The 12851-nt window shown below is 47.7% G+C and overlaps 1 protein-coding gene across 2 annotated transcripts in view; it reads right to left on the bottom strand.

Annotated features, from left to right (window-relative positions):
• Fer1l6 (fer-1 like family member 6) overlaps positions 1 to 12851 on the bottom strand; it is a 133697-nt gene that overhangs the window by 116656 nt on the left and 4190 nt on the right. For both annotated transcript variants that reach the window (XM_015486290.2, XM_048802091.1), the window contains exon 2: positions 4097 to 4182. In XM_015486290.2, coding sequence (XP_015341776.1) covers positions 4097 to 4175 — 79 coding nt within the window. In that variant the 5' untranslated portion in view covers positions 4176 to 4182. The remainder of the gene's footprint in view (positions 1 to 4096; positions 4183 to 12851) is intronic.

Raw genomic sequence — 12851 nt, 5'->3', positions numbered from 1 at the left:
GAATGGCTAGCAGTCATTGTTTAGACTGTTTCCCTCTTAATCCCAGATTCTGATTAAGTTCATCTGGAATGTTGCCCAGATGTCAAGATTGTTTGAATTCCCCAGGTAGCTCTAAGGTGCAGCAGAGCGTGAGAACCACTTCTCAACCAGGTTCCTGGCAGGCAGAAGAGTGGCTGGGCCTCCCTACTTCTCCCTGAGACTCCGCATGATGCAGTTCAAAGACTGGCATCCCAGTGGCTTGGATTCCAATATCAGCCCTCCTTGTAGTTTTATGATTTGGGCAAGTTACTGAAGTTCTCTCTGTTCTGTTTTGCTCATGTGTAAAATAAGGCAAATCAGGAAAATCAAACAAAACCTATAAAGCCCCAGCACCATGACTGCCAGATTTGTCTATAGAAAGGGCTGAAGCCTGTGAATTCCAAGTTGGGTGACTTAGCAAGCCACAGAATTTCTTGCTCTTTCTTTTCCTTTTCTGAAAGAATTGGGTCACAAAAGTGGTCTTCAGATTGTTTAAGGCTCAACCACTAAGCCACATCCCCAGACTTTTTTTTGTATTTTATTTAGAGACAGGGTCTCACTGAGTTGCTTAGGGCCTCACTAAGTTGCTGAGGATAGTTTTGAGCTCATGATCCTCCTGTATCAGCCTCCCAAACTGCTTGGATTACAGTTGTGCACCTCCACACCCAGCCTAACAGAATATTTTTGACAGTGTGATTTTATATTGAATCTCAGTATACATATAACATAAGTCCATTTGTACCAAACTGTCCTGTGTCATGGGTTGACACGGAGCAGGCCCTCATCACCACCCTGCTCATATTCCTCCAAAGACGTTTCTCAGAATCCCAGGGCTCCATGGGACTCAACTATAAAGACATGGTTAATAATTTCTAAGACACCTTCCAGTTTCAATGTATTTTGATTCTGGTTTCAGCTAGTCAATCACGTCAAAGAGTCCTGAATCAAAGCCAGATGAGATAACATAGCCCATGGCCAAGGAGCTCCCGCATGCAGGCATGGCCCCAGGAGGTGCTCAATGGTTCAGAGAGTGTCACTGAATGAGCAGAACCTGCTTTGACCATCCTCTCACCCAGCAAACCAAAGCCACAGCCAGCACTAGAGATGCAGGTGGGCTGTGAGTGCCAGATGAGTGCCCTCAAACCACAAGATAAAATAAACTACCTGACCGCAAGGCTTTCCAGGATGAGGATCTACTGTCATACACTCAAGTTTCCAGCGAATTTCCTTAGCATATGATGCATGCTAGAGACTGTGGTAGGTGAGATGCTTGGTATGCAGGAATTAACCCTTTCTCCAGGGTCTTATGTTGTGGCTGGGAGGAGACATCTCAGTAGGAAGAGCATCTGCTAAGGCTTCTACAGCTTTCATTCATTCATTCATTGAATTCCTACTATGCTCTCCCCAATCTGCTCACCACGAGACATGCAGGCTAATCTAAAAAGTTAACCATATCATGTCACTTCTCTTCTTAAAACTCCTCAATGGCTTCCCACTGTACTTAGAAAAAGGTCTGAAGTCCATACATGGATCCAATGCCCTGCTCCGTCTAGCTGCCACCTGCTCCTCCTGGCCACCTGTCCCTCTCTCCCCCCTTGCTGCTCTCTAGCCACACAGCCAGCTCTCTCCTGTCTTGGTGTTATTCTCCCTCTGCCTGAGCTGCTCTCCTCCCTGTCTGTCCTCTTGGGCTCCCTCTTACTTTGAAGTTTCAGTTCAAATGCTACCTTCCTAGAGAACCCCTCTCTTCACCAAAATCTCTATTTCGATGAGTCAGGAATCAATGGACTCCTCAACAACTCCACTTCAGCTACTGTCTGTTTCCTTTCTAGAACTCTTGTCAACTTATAATGCAGCTCCCTCAGGTAGGGTTCCGAGTGAACAGATGGCACATCCAGAATAGGATGACTTGAGGGCTTTTCATGAAGGTGTGGGTGTTGGAAAACCCCTAAAGCTCATGCAGTTATCCGAGGTAGCAGCCAAGCTGTTAGCTCTCCTCAGCTCCCGAGTGAGAAGAGGGAGGCCCAGAGAGTTACCAAGCCTTGAAGTCGAGGAAGCTTGAGTTGAGTCAGTCTCCCTAAGAGGGGCAGCTTTTTTCTTTCAGTAGAGGGATGCAATCAACTGGACCCTGAGCTCCCTCTCCTCCCTTCCCAACCTCCTTCGGGGGCCCCATTGGCCAGACACAACCTGAATCCAGAGGCTCAGGGACCTGGGTTATGCATCCACAGAGGTCAGCCTCCTGGGACAAAGAATGGGTGGAGAAGGGTGGAGAACAGGGCTAGAGGGCAAACAGAAGAGTCCACCACAGGGCTGTCCTCCCTCCAGATGACTCAGTGTCACCCTGTACACTCAGAACCCATCCCAGGACCTGACACTTAGCAGATGTTCCATCCCATTTGTTGAACAAGTGACTGGATGGAGGATCATGGGAGGTGCCCATAACTATTTGTTAAGTGACGAGTGAAAGGATGGCTTAGGGCAATGGGAATTCTAAGAGCACAGTGCATAACCACATGTCTGAAGATACAGACAAAAGAACCAGAGACTTTTAGAATCTCCAGCTGTTTCTCCCAGAAAAGCCCCAACTCTCTAGGCCAAGCCAAGAAGGAAAACCAGAGGCTGCATTCTGTTATTTGTTTGTCAGTCTCTTGCATGGTTGGCCCCACCCAGCAGGATGGAGGCCATTTGCTTTCTAGGAGGGGCCTGAGTCCTCTCGGGCCTGTTTGCTTTGTGGGCTGCCAACCATGATTAGATTGAGACCAGGAGCCAGTTCCTCTGAAATGCCCAGGTTGACTGCTCTAATTTCCACCAGCCTGTCAGTAAGGTCCCTAACTGAAGGCCAGCGCTTGGGGTAGGAAAGTGCAGACTGACCTGGGCTCAGGAGCTGGCTTCTCTACTAACTTCTCTATAACTTGAGGCAAGCCACTCACCCTGTCTTGAACCTCTGTTGTAAAGTAGGCAATAGAATCCACCGTTCAGGGTCATGAATAATGTATGTCAAGTAACAGGCAGTGGAGAGAGACTTATTAAATGTGTCACAAATATTTTCATGAGGTTGCTGAGAGAAGGAACTATGCCTTATTCAACCTTGGGTCTTCAGGATCCAATCTCTTGGATAACAAGAAAGACCCCAAAGCCTTTCCCATCCACTCCTCCATGTCATCAATTTGATTGAATAGAAAATTACTTCTGTTGGGCCCTAAGTCTTGTCCCCATTGCAAATAAAGTGCTCCTCTCCTCTCCATCCAAGGCTCCCCAGTACTTTCCTCTGTAAGTTTTATCTGAGGACAAAGAGTGGAGTTGAGTGGGCACAGGTCACAGGAAACCTGCGGTGGATGACAGTGAAGCAGCCCTTCCCCTTGAGTAGAAGAGAGGGGCAAATATTAACCGGGCTGTGTGTAGGCTGAGGAGTGGTCCAGAGAGCTGTCCTTGAACTGGCTGTTATCAGAGCCACTCAGCAGAAATCTCCAGCAGGTCCAGCCCCCTAGACCTGTCCCCTTGGGATGCCACTAATCCAATTTGATTCCATCCACTGGCACAGTTCATGCTGTACCTCAAAACTTTGCTCTTTTGGAGAAGGAAGTAGCCCATTCTAAAGGCAGGAGGTCTGAGAGCCTGGATTTACATCCCAGGGCCATGTGCTTCCTGGCTCGGTAACTCCCGCACTGGGAGCCAGTATGTGGCTCTGTAACCAGAAAGGGCCTCACACTCAGAAGGACCCCATTGCTTTGTGTAAGCCCCGTTGTCCCCATCTTGACATTCTTAACAATGGCTTTGTATTTTCATGTTTCCCTGGACCTTGCAAATCCTGCAGCCAATCGTTTCCACCCTGGTTGACTCTGCATCTCTGTAAACTCATTTGTAAAACTGAGGTAATGTTATTACTGCTGAGATGGAGTGAGGCGACGTGTAGCAAAGGTCCTCGGGTGATAATCCTCAGGCCATACCTGTGATGGGTGGCACCCGAAGCACCGAAGGCCGCCCGTCTTCCCCTCACTCCCATGGACAAGAACCACACTCAACCAAGGGGTCCCCTCTGGGAGGCCCCAGCCCTAGGTCAGCTCTGCCCCCCGCACCTCACCTTGCGCAGCCTTGTTGGCTAGGATTAACCCCTTCTCTCCTTTATTTTTCTTCTTCTTCTTCAGCTTCAGCCCAAACATTCCCTTTCTGAAAAGAAGAAGAAAAAACTAAATACATAGTAATAGAAACTTGAGTCATTCCAACCTGTTGGGAGAACGCAAATACACCAACCCTCAAATGCTCCCGGCTGACCAGCCTCCTCCTCCACCCAGGATGGGTCAGGAGACAAGGGTCGGGACGCCCACCCACTCCCCAGGTAGCTCTGCTTTTGCAGCAACAAGTGTGCCAAGAAGAGGCACGCTGGGATGCCAACAGCACAGCTGGTTCTCCTCCCCGGCTCCTGGCTCACCCGTGCCAGGACTCAAAAGGAGTTTTGGCTCAGCACAGCGATCATCTTCTGCCCATCTTACTGATGAGGAGCCGTGGCCCAGAGAGGCCAGGGGCTGTTTCTAAGGCCACACAGCTCCTTGGCATCAGAGATGGCATCAGAACCTAGGTCTGCCTGATTTCAGAGCACAGGGTCTCACCCGTGGGTGGCTGGAGCCTGACTATTCCCCTTGGCAGAGTGATCACCCTCTACAGAGCCAGACTCTCAGACTGTTTCTAAAGTGAAGAGGCACTGGGACTTCATGAGCTCCTGCCACAGGTGCACAGCTCAGCTGTGCCCAAAACATCAGCTACTCTTACTATTTTATGATTAGCAGTGAGCAGAGAGCTAGGTCGGAGCCCCCTCTCATCTCTGAAAAGGGCTCCAAACCACTGGATCTAAGAGACAAGAACATTCCTGATGCTCCAGCCCCCGGAGGGAATCCCTGTCTGGAGCTGAGGGACTGAGGAGCACGCAGCTCTGGATGGAGGGATAGATGGCCACAGTGCAGGGGATGGAGGCGGGGAACCAGGGCTATGCCCTCGGAGGAGAGCGCAGCAGAGCTGCTGCCCTGCTCTGTGGACACTTTGCCGCCCTGTAGTGGTGTGTGAGATGCTGGAACAGCAGGGCTCCTCCATTTAGCTCCTATCTAGGACTTGCAAGGTGGTGGTGGGAAAGGGTAAGATTGGGCACCATATTTGAGATGCCTGGACCTCAACACTGTCTTACAACTTCGCACAGGCCGCTTAGCCTCTGCACCCTGAGGGCACTGGTGTGTGGAGTGAGATGATAAATACAAAGAATTTAGCACAGTACCCGGGACATATTTGTTGCTCAATAAACCTTAGCCACTGCTATCTAAGGAAGGTGCTAGGAGACAGATGTCCACTGGATGCACCCACTTATTTACTCCTGTTCTTATTTGTTTATTTATTCTGCTTGTGTCCTGCTTTGATGCAGAGAAATTAAGGAGCCTCCACATCTGTGCTGTCTTAACAGTGGGATGGGTGCTTTTGTGGGGGGAGGTCCCTGTCCCTGGGGGTGTGCAAGCAGGGAATTGAGGATAACTGTGAAGGGCGTGGCAGAGAGGACAAGCCTCCGATGAGGGCACTGGCCCAGGGGTCGGTGGGGGGTCCGTTGAGACCCTGCACTACAGGAGGATGGCAAGGGTGGGCTCTGGAGCACTGGGCATAGATGGCGCTCCTCACTCCCTGGGCCGTCACGGGGCCTCAGTGAGCCTCAGTTTCCTTGTGTGGGGGATGGAGATAAGAACAGAGCCCCTACTTTACAGGACTCTTGTAAGAATGACACGGGGTAAAGGAAGCAAAGTACTTAGAACAGTGTCTGGTGCACAGAAAGTACAAAATAAGTGCCCTTTTGGGAAGGAGCATTGCCTCCATGGGTTTGCCATTGTCTTGAGTTTTCCAGGAACCTCTGGAGAACAGACCCTGAGGGGACTCCCGATTTCTGAAATTTCTAAGAGAAAATTCCAGTAATAGTTCTTAGTACCATGTTGTCAAAGGGTAGTTACCAAACAGGGGACTCAAGGCCCGGGCCCTCCAAACCCTGAATTGTGGTCCCCCCCCGCTAGGGCTCAGTTCATGGAGGTAGAAGCTGATGTTCCCAGGAACCTAGGAACCATGGAACGATGGCTCCGCAGGTGCTTGAGGAGGCTCTTACTGTCATCCACAATGGCAAGTTGCTACTAATAAACGACAGTATCTGCAAGAGAGGGCATCCTATTCCTGTGAGGCTGACATCTTCATCAGGGATGGTCTTGGCATTCTGGATTCTCCCACAGGGAAGCCCCTGGGTATGGAGGCATGGCTGAGGTGCCATCATGGCCAGGGGAACAGAGAGATGGCCCTCCCCTTGTCCTTCTGAAATCAAGAGAACTTGACCCTGCTGCCCATTAGTGTCTGCTAAGGAAGTTTTTAAAAACACCAATGTATTGGAGGCATCCTTAATTCATCCAGGGCAGAGCAGAGGTCGAGAAGCACTGGTCAAGGCCCCTCTTGGACCTCCTACAGAACAGGCCAAAGGAACCTTCCAGGAATTCCCAAAGGATCGGCAACCAGCTGACCCTCTGGGGTGGGTTGACTTCAGCTTCATAAACATGCAAATTGTTTGCCTGAAACTGTGAGTCAGTCGTCAAGGGCACGCCCAGCATGACGCCCAGCATGGAAAGGCTTCCAGATCAAAACTGATCTCTCTTCACCGCCCCATGACATGCAGAGAGGAGAGGAGGTGGGGCTTGCCAGCTCTGAACCATGGTGCCACCGCAGATCAGGCTGCAGAAAGTGAGTCTGTGATGGGAGACAGCCCGGGCCCTGTGTGAATCCAATCCTAGAATCACGGGCTGGGTACTCAACATGGTTTCCCCCCCTTGATGTGAGAATATACTCATCCGATTCACAGGGTGACATTAAGGTGGGAAACAATGTAAAGTGCAGAGAATCCTACAAATTATTCCGATCTTAGCAACAAGGAAAGGTGAGTTTAACCTTTTTTGCAGCTGTATTGAGATGTTCCAGGAACCTCATTTTATACACATGACCTAGGATCGTAGGCCGTGAGGTAGATGTTATTGTCCTTTCTTACAAATGAGAGGTGGTCAAGGAGGTCCAGCCAATATATTGGGATCAACCACCGAATCAGGAGGACTTCCCTGGTAAGTCCCCAAGGCAGCTGCTCACACCCACCCTCTCCTTTGCTAAGCACACCAGCACAGAAACCCAGAAAGGACAAGGCTTTCTGTCTTAGGTACATTAAAACTCCTCCCAGGGCCACCCCAAGGTAAGCCAAGCGACGTGCAGGAACACCCATACCAACCTGGTCTCCTCGGGTTGAAAGCTACCGTGACTCCGATATCTGTATCCAAGCAACAAGAGCATTGAACAATTAGACATGCTTCAGTCTGTCTGTGGAGGGTGCTCTGTGTAGAGCACAGGGCCTCGCTGCCTGGCAGTCAGCCAGCCTGGCACCTAGGAAGAGGAGCTGGACCACAGGTGTTTGGGTCTCATCTAACCACTCGCTAACTGTGTCAGTGGGCCTGGCCAGGGGACTTCTCTGAGCACTAGGCTCTTCTTCTGTTCTTCTTCTTCTTCAGGAAGTGTCCATAAAGTGCTCTCTGCTTTTCTTCACTAGGATATGATAAAGACAACCTCCCTAAACCCCATGCTAAACTGTTTAAAAACTCCACAAATAGCTAATTTAATGTTATGTCTATGGCTCAGTGGAGCTAGGGTTAAAAATTGCCAGAGCCATGTGGTTCCCCAATTGAGTCATGAGACTCCTTCCCTTCAGGATTCACCTTGTCTACCTTCAATGCAGAACAGAAGCGGCTCAGGCCAGGTGGCCAAGCACTGAGTTAACTGTGCCAAGAGCGTGACCATACTGGTGCATGCTGATGGGTCCCCATCTACGAAGACACAGGACGCAGGTGACCTGCGTACTCCTACATCTCCCCTTCCGGGCCAGGAGCCGTGACACCAGTATAGGAAAACAAAAAGAAAACAACAAAAAATACTTTGGCTGAGTGATGGATTTATTTATATGAAAACTCTTACAAACGTTTAAAAAATTACACTATATTTAATTACATATTTAGTAAAACTCCTTTATCAAAAATATATTTATATGTATTCGAGTTTCTCTTAAAAACAAAACAAACCAAAATATTTCCAAGTTCATCCAAAGGGCCTTGGATAAATTCACAGTTGCCTGCTGGAAAAGACCTTCTTAGGAATATCCTACCTTTGCATTCATCTTATTTCTATGACTGGAATACATGTATTCAAGTCAAACCACTGAATATAGAAACAGCTGTAACTGAGTTTGATAGAAGATTGCTAAAATGGAAACCCCTGAAACTTTTTGCTCCCTCTTCCCATCTTCCTATCAAATTTTACCTGTTTGACGTCCTATTTCCTTAAGGTAATTATGCTCCACATCAAATTTAAATAAAGAGAGTTTTCTAAAACTGTCCCCCACATTCTGGCTGGATCCTATCCCAGTCTTTCATTGGTCAGGGCTGGGACCCAGGTGCAAGTGTTTTTGAAGCTTCCACGATTCTGATGGACATCAGGGTTGCAAACCCCTGTGGTCACATAATCAATGCCACAGTGCTACCCTCTCAATGAGAAGGAGGCTGATGTTTTATACATGAAATTCAAAAAATAATCTCTTAATGAAGAGATAAGATCAAATTTATTACATTTAGAACACTTGGCGGTAGGTTAGGTATTCAATGACCTAACCCCGTGGCTACAATTAGCCCACAGAATTGGCGGCCCCCTCTACTGAAGCATAGAATCCTCCCAGCCTTGGAGAAACACAATGCTGGTGTTCAAGAGGAAATCGTCACTCCCCTAGGGGATCAAAAGAGTCCCCAAGGGAGGCTGACAGCCTGGAAGGTTTGAGCACAGCTTCCATTCCAATGGGAACAAAGCTGCTCTGTGACTTGGGGTCTCTCACTCACGGTTAGGCCCTTACTTTTTACCTCCCAACTCCATCAGCCACCACAATGTCATCAAATGTCACAAGTCAACAGAGTCACTGTGAAACGTGATGCTTCACCTGTAAGAAGTCAGCCAAGTCTGGAAAAGGCATCTGCAAGGATGCTAATTAATTCCTCCTCCTGTGACTCCTCTGAACCAAGGATGACTCAGGAGTAATTCAGAACCACACCGGGTAAAGCCACACCATAGCACTTCAAGGACACTTGCCAAATGTTCAAGGGCAAGGTGGCGGGCAGGTGTTGTAGGACTGCCCCAGAAAAAGAGAGGCTTTCTTCCCACACCCCCCACTCCATCCCCACCCTGCGGCAAGACGGCCCTGTTCACTAGAGTGCCATCTTCCACGGGCTGGGGGGTCTTCTTTCAGCCTGGAGCCCCTGTTCTGTCCTTCCCCGTTCCTGCTTCTCTATAGCTAAGCATCTGCACATCACACATGACTGGGTTGGTTAGAGTAAGACACCAATATGGCAGGCGATGTCAATGACACAGTGCAATTAGGCTGCTGGATTTTCCTCAGCCTAAAACGCTCCCTTGCCTGGGCCCCTGAGAAAATGGTGCATCTTTTCTCTTCCTCTTTATATCCAAGCTCATTGGAGCCCAGCTCTCTGCTCCCCAGAGTCCAGGGAACCCACCTTTAAGCCAAAGATGGCTTATAGACAGCTTGGAATCCACAGCTCTCTCCCTCGTTCCCAGCATATATGTTTTGAACTCCCTCCCTTTTCAGTGTTCTGCGTTTCTCTACTCCCTAAACCATCCTCCCTCCGTGTTTCTTGATTATCTTTTGGTGCAATGAAGAGCATGACATCCACTGTTCACATTCCTCCCTTGGGAAGGATTGAGATCCTGTCCCCATGTGGCTCTTCCTTTTGGGGGTCTAGGAGCATTTGCATTCTACTTGCTACTCCTGCCCAGTGGAAGGAAGCCCCTGAGGCAGGCTCCTCTTTCCCACAGTTGGGCGGGTGACTCTATCCAATTCAGAAGGAAGTGTTTGGAAAACTGTCTGGGATGGCTTCCTCCAATCCAGCTTTCAGCAGTGGGGGGTCCCACTTCCATCCCTGTCTGTGCCTAGCTCTATTTCTCAGTGGGTTTTTTTTTTTTTGATATTTATTTTTTTGTTGGACACAGTAGTTTTTTTATTTTGTTTATTTTTATGTGGTGCTGAGGATAGAACCCAAGGCCTCAAACACGCTAGGCAAGCGCTTTACCACTGAGCCACAACCCCAGCCCAATCTCAGTGGGTTTTGAATGTATGGGGGAAAGAGAAGGGGAACCCCAACACCCTGACTTCTAACAATGAGAGACATTAAACTCCATACTAGGTAAAGAGGAGCTGCAAAATTCCTCCTGAACCTCACTTTTTGTTGTTGTGGACATTGAAGGCAGGAAGATGGGCACTGTGCTTGATTAAATTAAATAAACCCCCTTCGTTGTAGGATTCTTGGAACCTTTAAGTTCTAATGTGTACTGTGGCTCTCCAAGAGGGTGATAGAATGTCCAGATTTTTCCAAAGGGATCTGACTACATGTTTATCATAAAATATCTACTCATAGCTTAAAGAACTCTGCTGGGGACACCAGAGAAAGAATCCTTGCAGCTTTTAGTGTCCTTTGCCATTTCATAACTTGGATAATCAAGTCAGAATCGCTGAGGGAAGAGAGAACCCAGGACATCCTTCCTGTGGGCTCCCTCCTCTGCACCCACAGGCTCCCTGGCTGGTTCAGCTCTTAGGTCTTTCTGCTTCTATTCTCTCTCCTTCCTGCAACCCACTCCACGCTACAACCATCTTTGAAAACTAGAAGAGCAGAGAGCTTTCTCGTCTGCTAATTGACAAAACCCTAGAGTTCATATCATATTCATAGCATATATTGAAAGTCTTCCCGAGATTTAAAAAAAAAAAATAAGAGTAGGATGTTCACCATCACCTCTTCCATTCAACACTGCACTGGATGCTCCTGCAATCCAATAAAATTTGACTGCTTAAATTAGCAAACGAGTTTAGCAGGGTATCCCCAGAAACAAGGGCAATCCATAAGCACCAATTAATTATACCTCTTTATACCCAAAACAAGGAATTAAAACTAAAATTGTAAATAAAAGGTATTATAATAGCATCAAAAATTCAAAAACTTAAGAGTAAATCTAAGAAATATGAGTGAGACTTCTGACCTGGAAATTACACAAAATAAAAACTAAGTGGAGAAATAGTCCCTGCTTGTGGATTGTAACTTGCCACATTGGAAAGATGCTAACCCTCTCCAGCTTGATTTGGACACTATTGACTTTGTGAAAATTTTCAGTCATTCACTTATGATTAGTATTTTTTTGTGTGTGTATGTCATACTTTAATAAACCAATTAATTTTTAAATGCATAGACTTGGGGATCAAAAGACCTAGCTTCAAGTGTTAGTTCAGCCATTGCTAATTATGTAAACTTGAGCACACTCTCTGTACCTAAGAAGCTTCACCAATAAAATAGAGAAGTTATGCCTCTTTTGCAGTCTGCAATGAAGATAAAAAATGTGATAAGAGAAGCAGTGAACTGCTTGTAAATAGTATGTGCCATGTCCTACAGTTAATTAAGCTAGAAAACTGGATCATCCTTCTCTGAACATCCTTAGGGCCTCTCTGCCACAGAGCCTCAGCACACCTGCCCAGCGTTGACCCTCAGAGCTGCTCCGGAGGTCCCCTGAACCCACTCACTCTCTTGCATATGAACCCTCCTCCCTCTAGGCCACTGTTGAGGGTGACTTCTTCCCCACACCCCCATCTGTCTAGAACCAAATTGTTCTTCTAGGCCCAGCTCAATGGGCTCCTTCGATGTGACATGTTCTCTGGTTTTGCAAGGAAGAACAAGTCACTCATTCCCCTTGACTCTATGACTACTTCATCCCTATCTGCATGATCACGTTTATGACATGGACATAACAGTGATTTGAAAATACATCATCCTCCCTCATTAGATGCTGAGATTTCAAAGGCAGATGCCAAGCCTAGCTAATGTCTGCACCCTCAGTGTCCACCATGATGCCAAACACCCCAGGGCTCGCGCAATGTTGGCTGATAGATAAGTGGATGGTCAGATGGCACATACAGATAGAAAGTTCCATGAAAGTTCAGCAGAAGTTCTTTGGGGCCTATAAAATATATCATACAAGACAGAAAGCAGTTAAAGTCATTCCAAGATGAACAAAAAGGCAGAAGAGAATAAGCTAAAATGCCAGTGGCTGAGCCTTGCCCCCATTCTGACCTTGGAGCTTGGGCAAAAGAGGAAATGATCCACTTGGGGGCCTGGTGAAGTATTTCTACCCTGTTAAATGGTGCATCAGCTCTCTCACCAGCACAGACCTCATCTATTACTTAAAATCATTCCCTGTTCTAGTCCTTTTTTTTTCCTTTCCCCTCCTTGTATCTAAATATCTTTTATTGGTTGGCTATTTTTCTCCTTTATGGTCATTCAGTGAAAGTATATGGAGCCTTTTTGTGTTCTAAGTACTGCAGTCGGCCCTGCTTCACAAAGATAAATCCAGCAGGGTTTTTAGCTTAGAGACACTCGTGGTGTGTGTGGCACAGGGGGTGGGGGTGCAGATAGAAGCCCACAATACACACACACAATACAAGACATGCTCTCCTGCGTGGGTACTAAGTGCTTTTGGAGAATGGAGGAAAGCATGACTTCCTCAGGTCTGGAATGGTCGAGGTGTTCAGAGGCAACCCTCTAGTTGTGTCTTAAAAGAGGAAGAGGATACTGGGAAGCAGAGAGGAGGTAGTTGGAAAGGATGGGCATGGATTGAGTACCTACTGTATGTCAGATGCCTTTACATGTGATCAGTCATTTAATGACCACCACAGCCTTGGTAGCAGGCAACATTAG

Source organism: Marmota marmota, unplaced genomic scaffold (assembly GCF_001458135.2).
Source record: "Marmota marmota marmota unplaced genomic scaffold, marMar, whole genome shotgun sequence".
Classification (NCBI taxonomy): domain Eukaryota; kingdom Metazoa; phylum Chordata; class Mammalia; order Rodentia; family Sciuridae; genus Marmota; species Marmota marmota.
The sequence above is the reverse complement of the archived record's forward strand: the minus strand, read 5'-3'. Positions and strand labels throughout refer to the sequence as shown.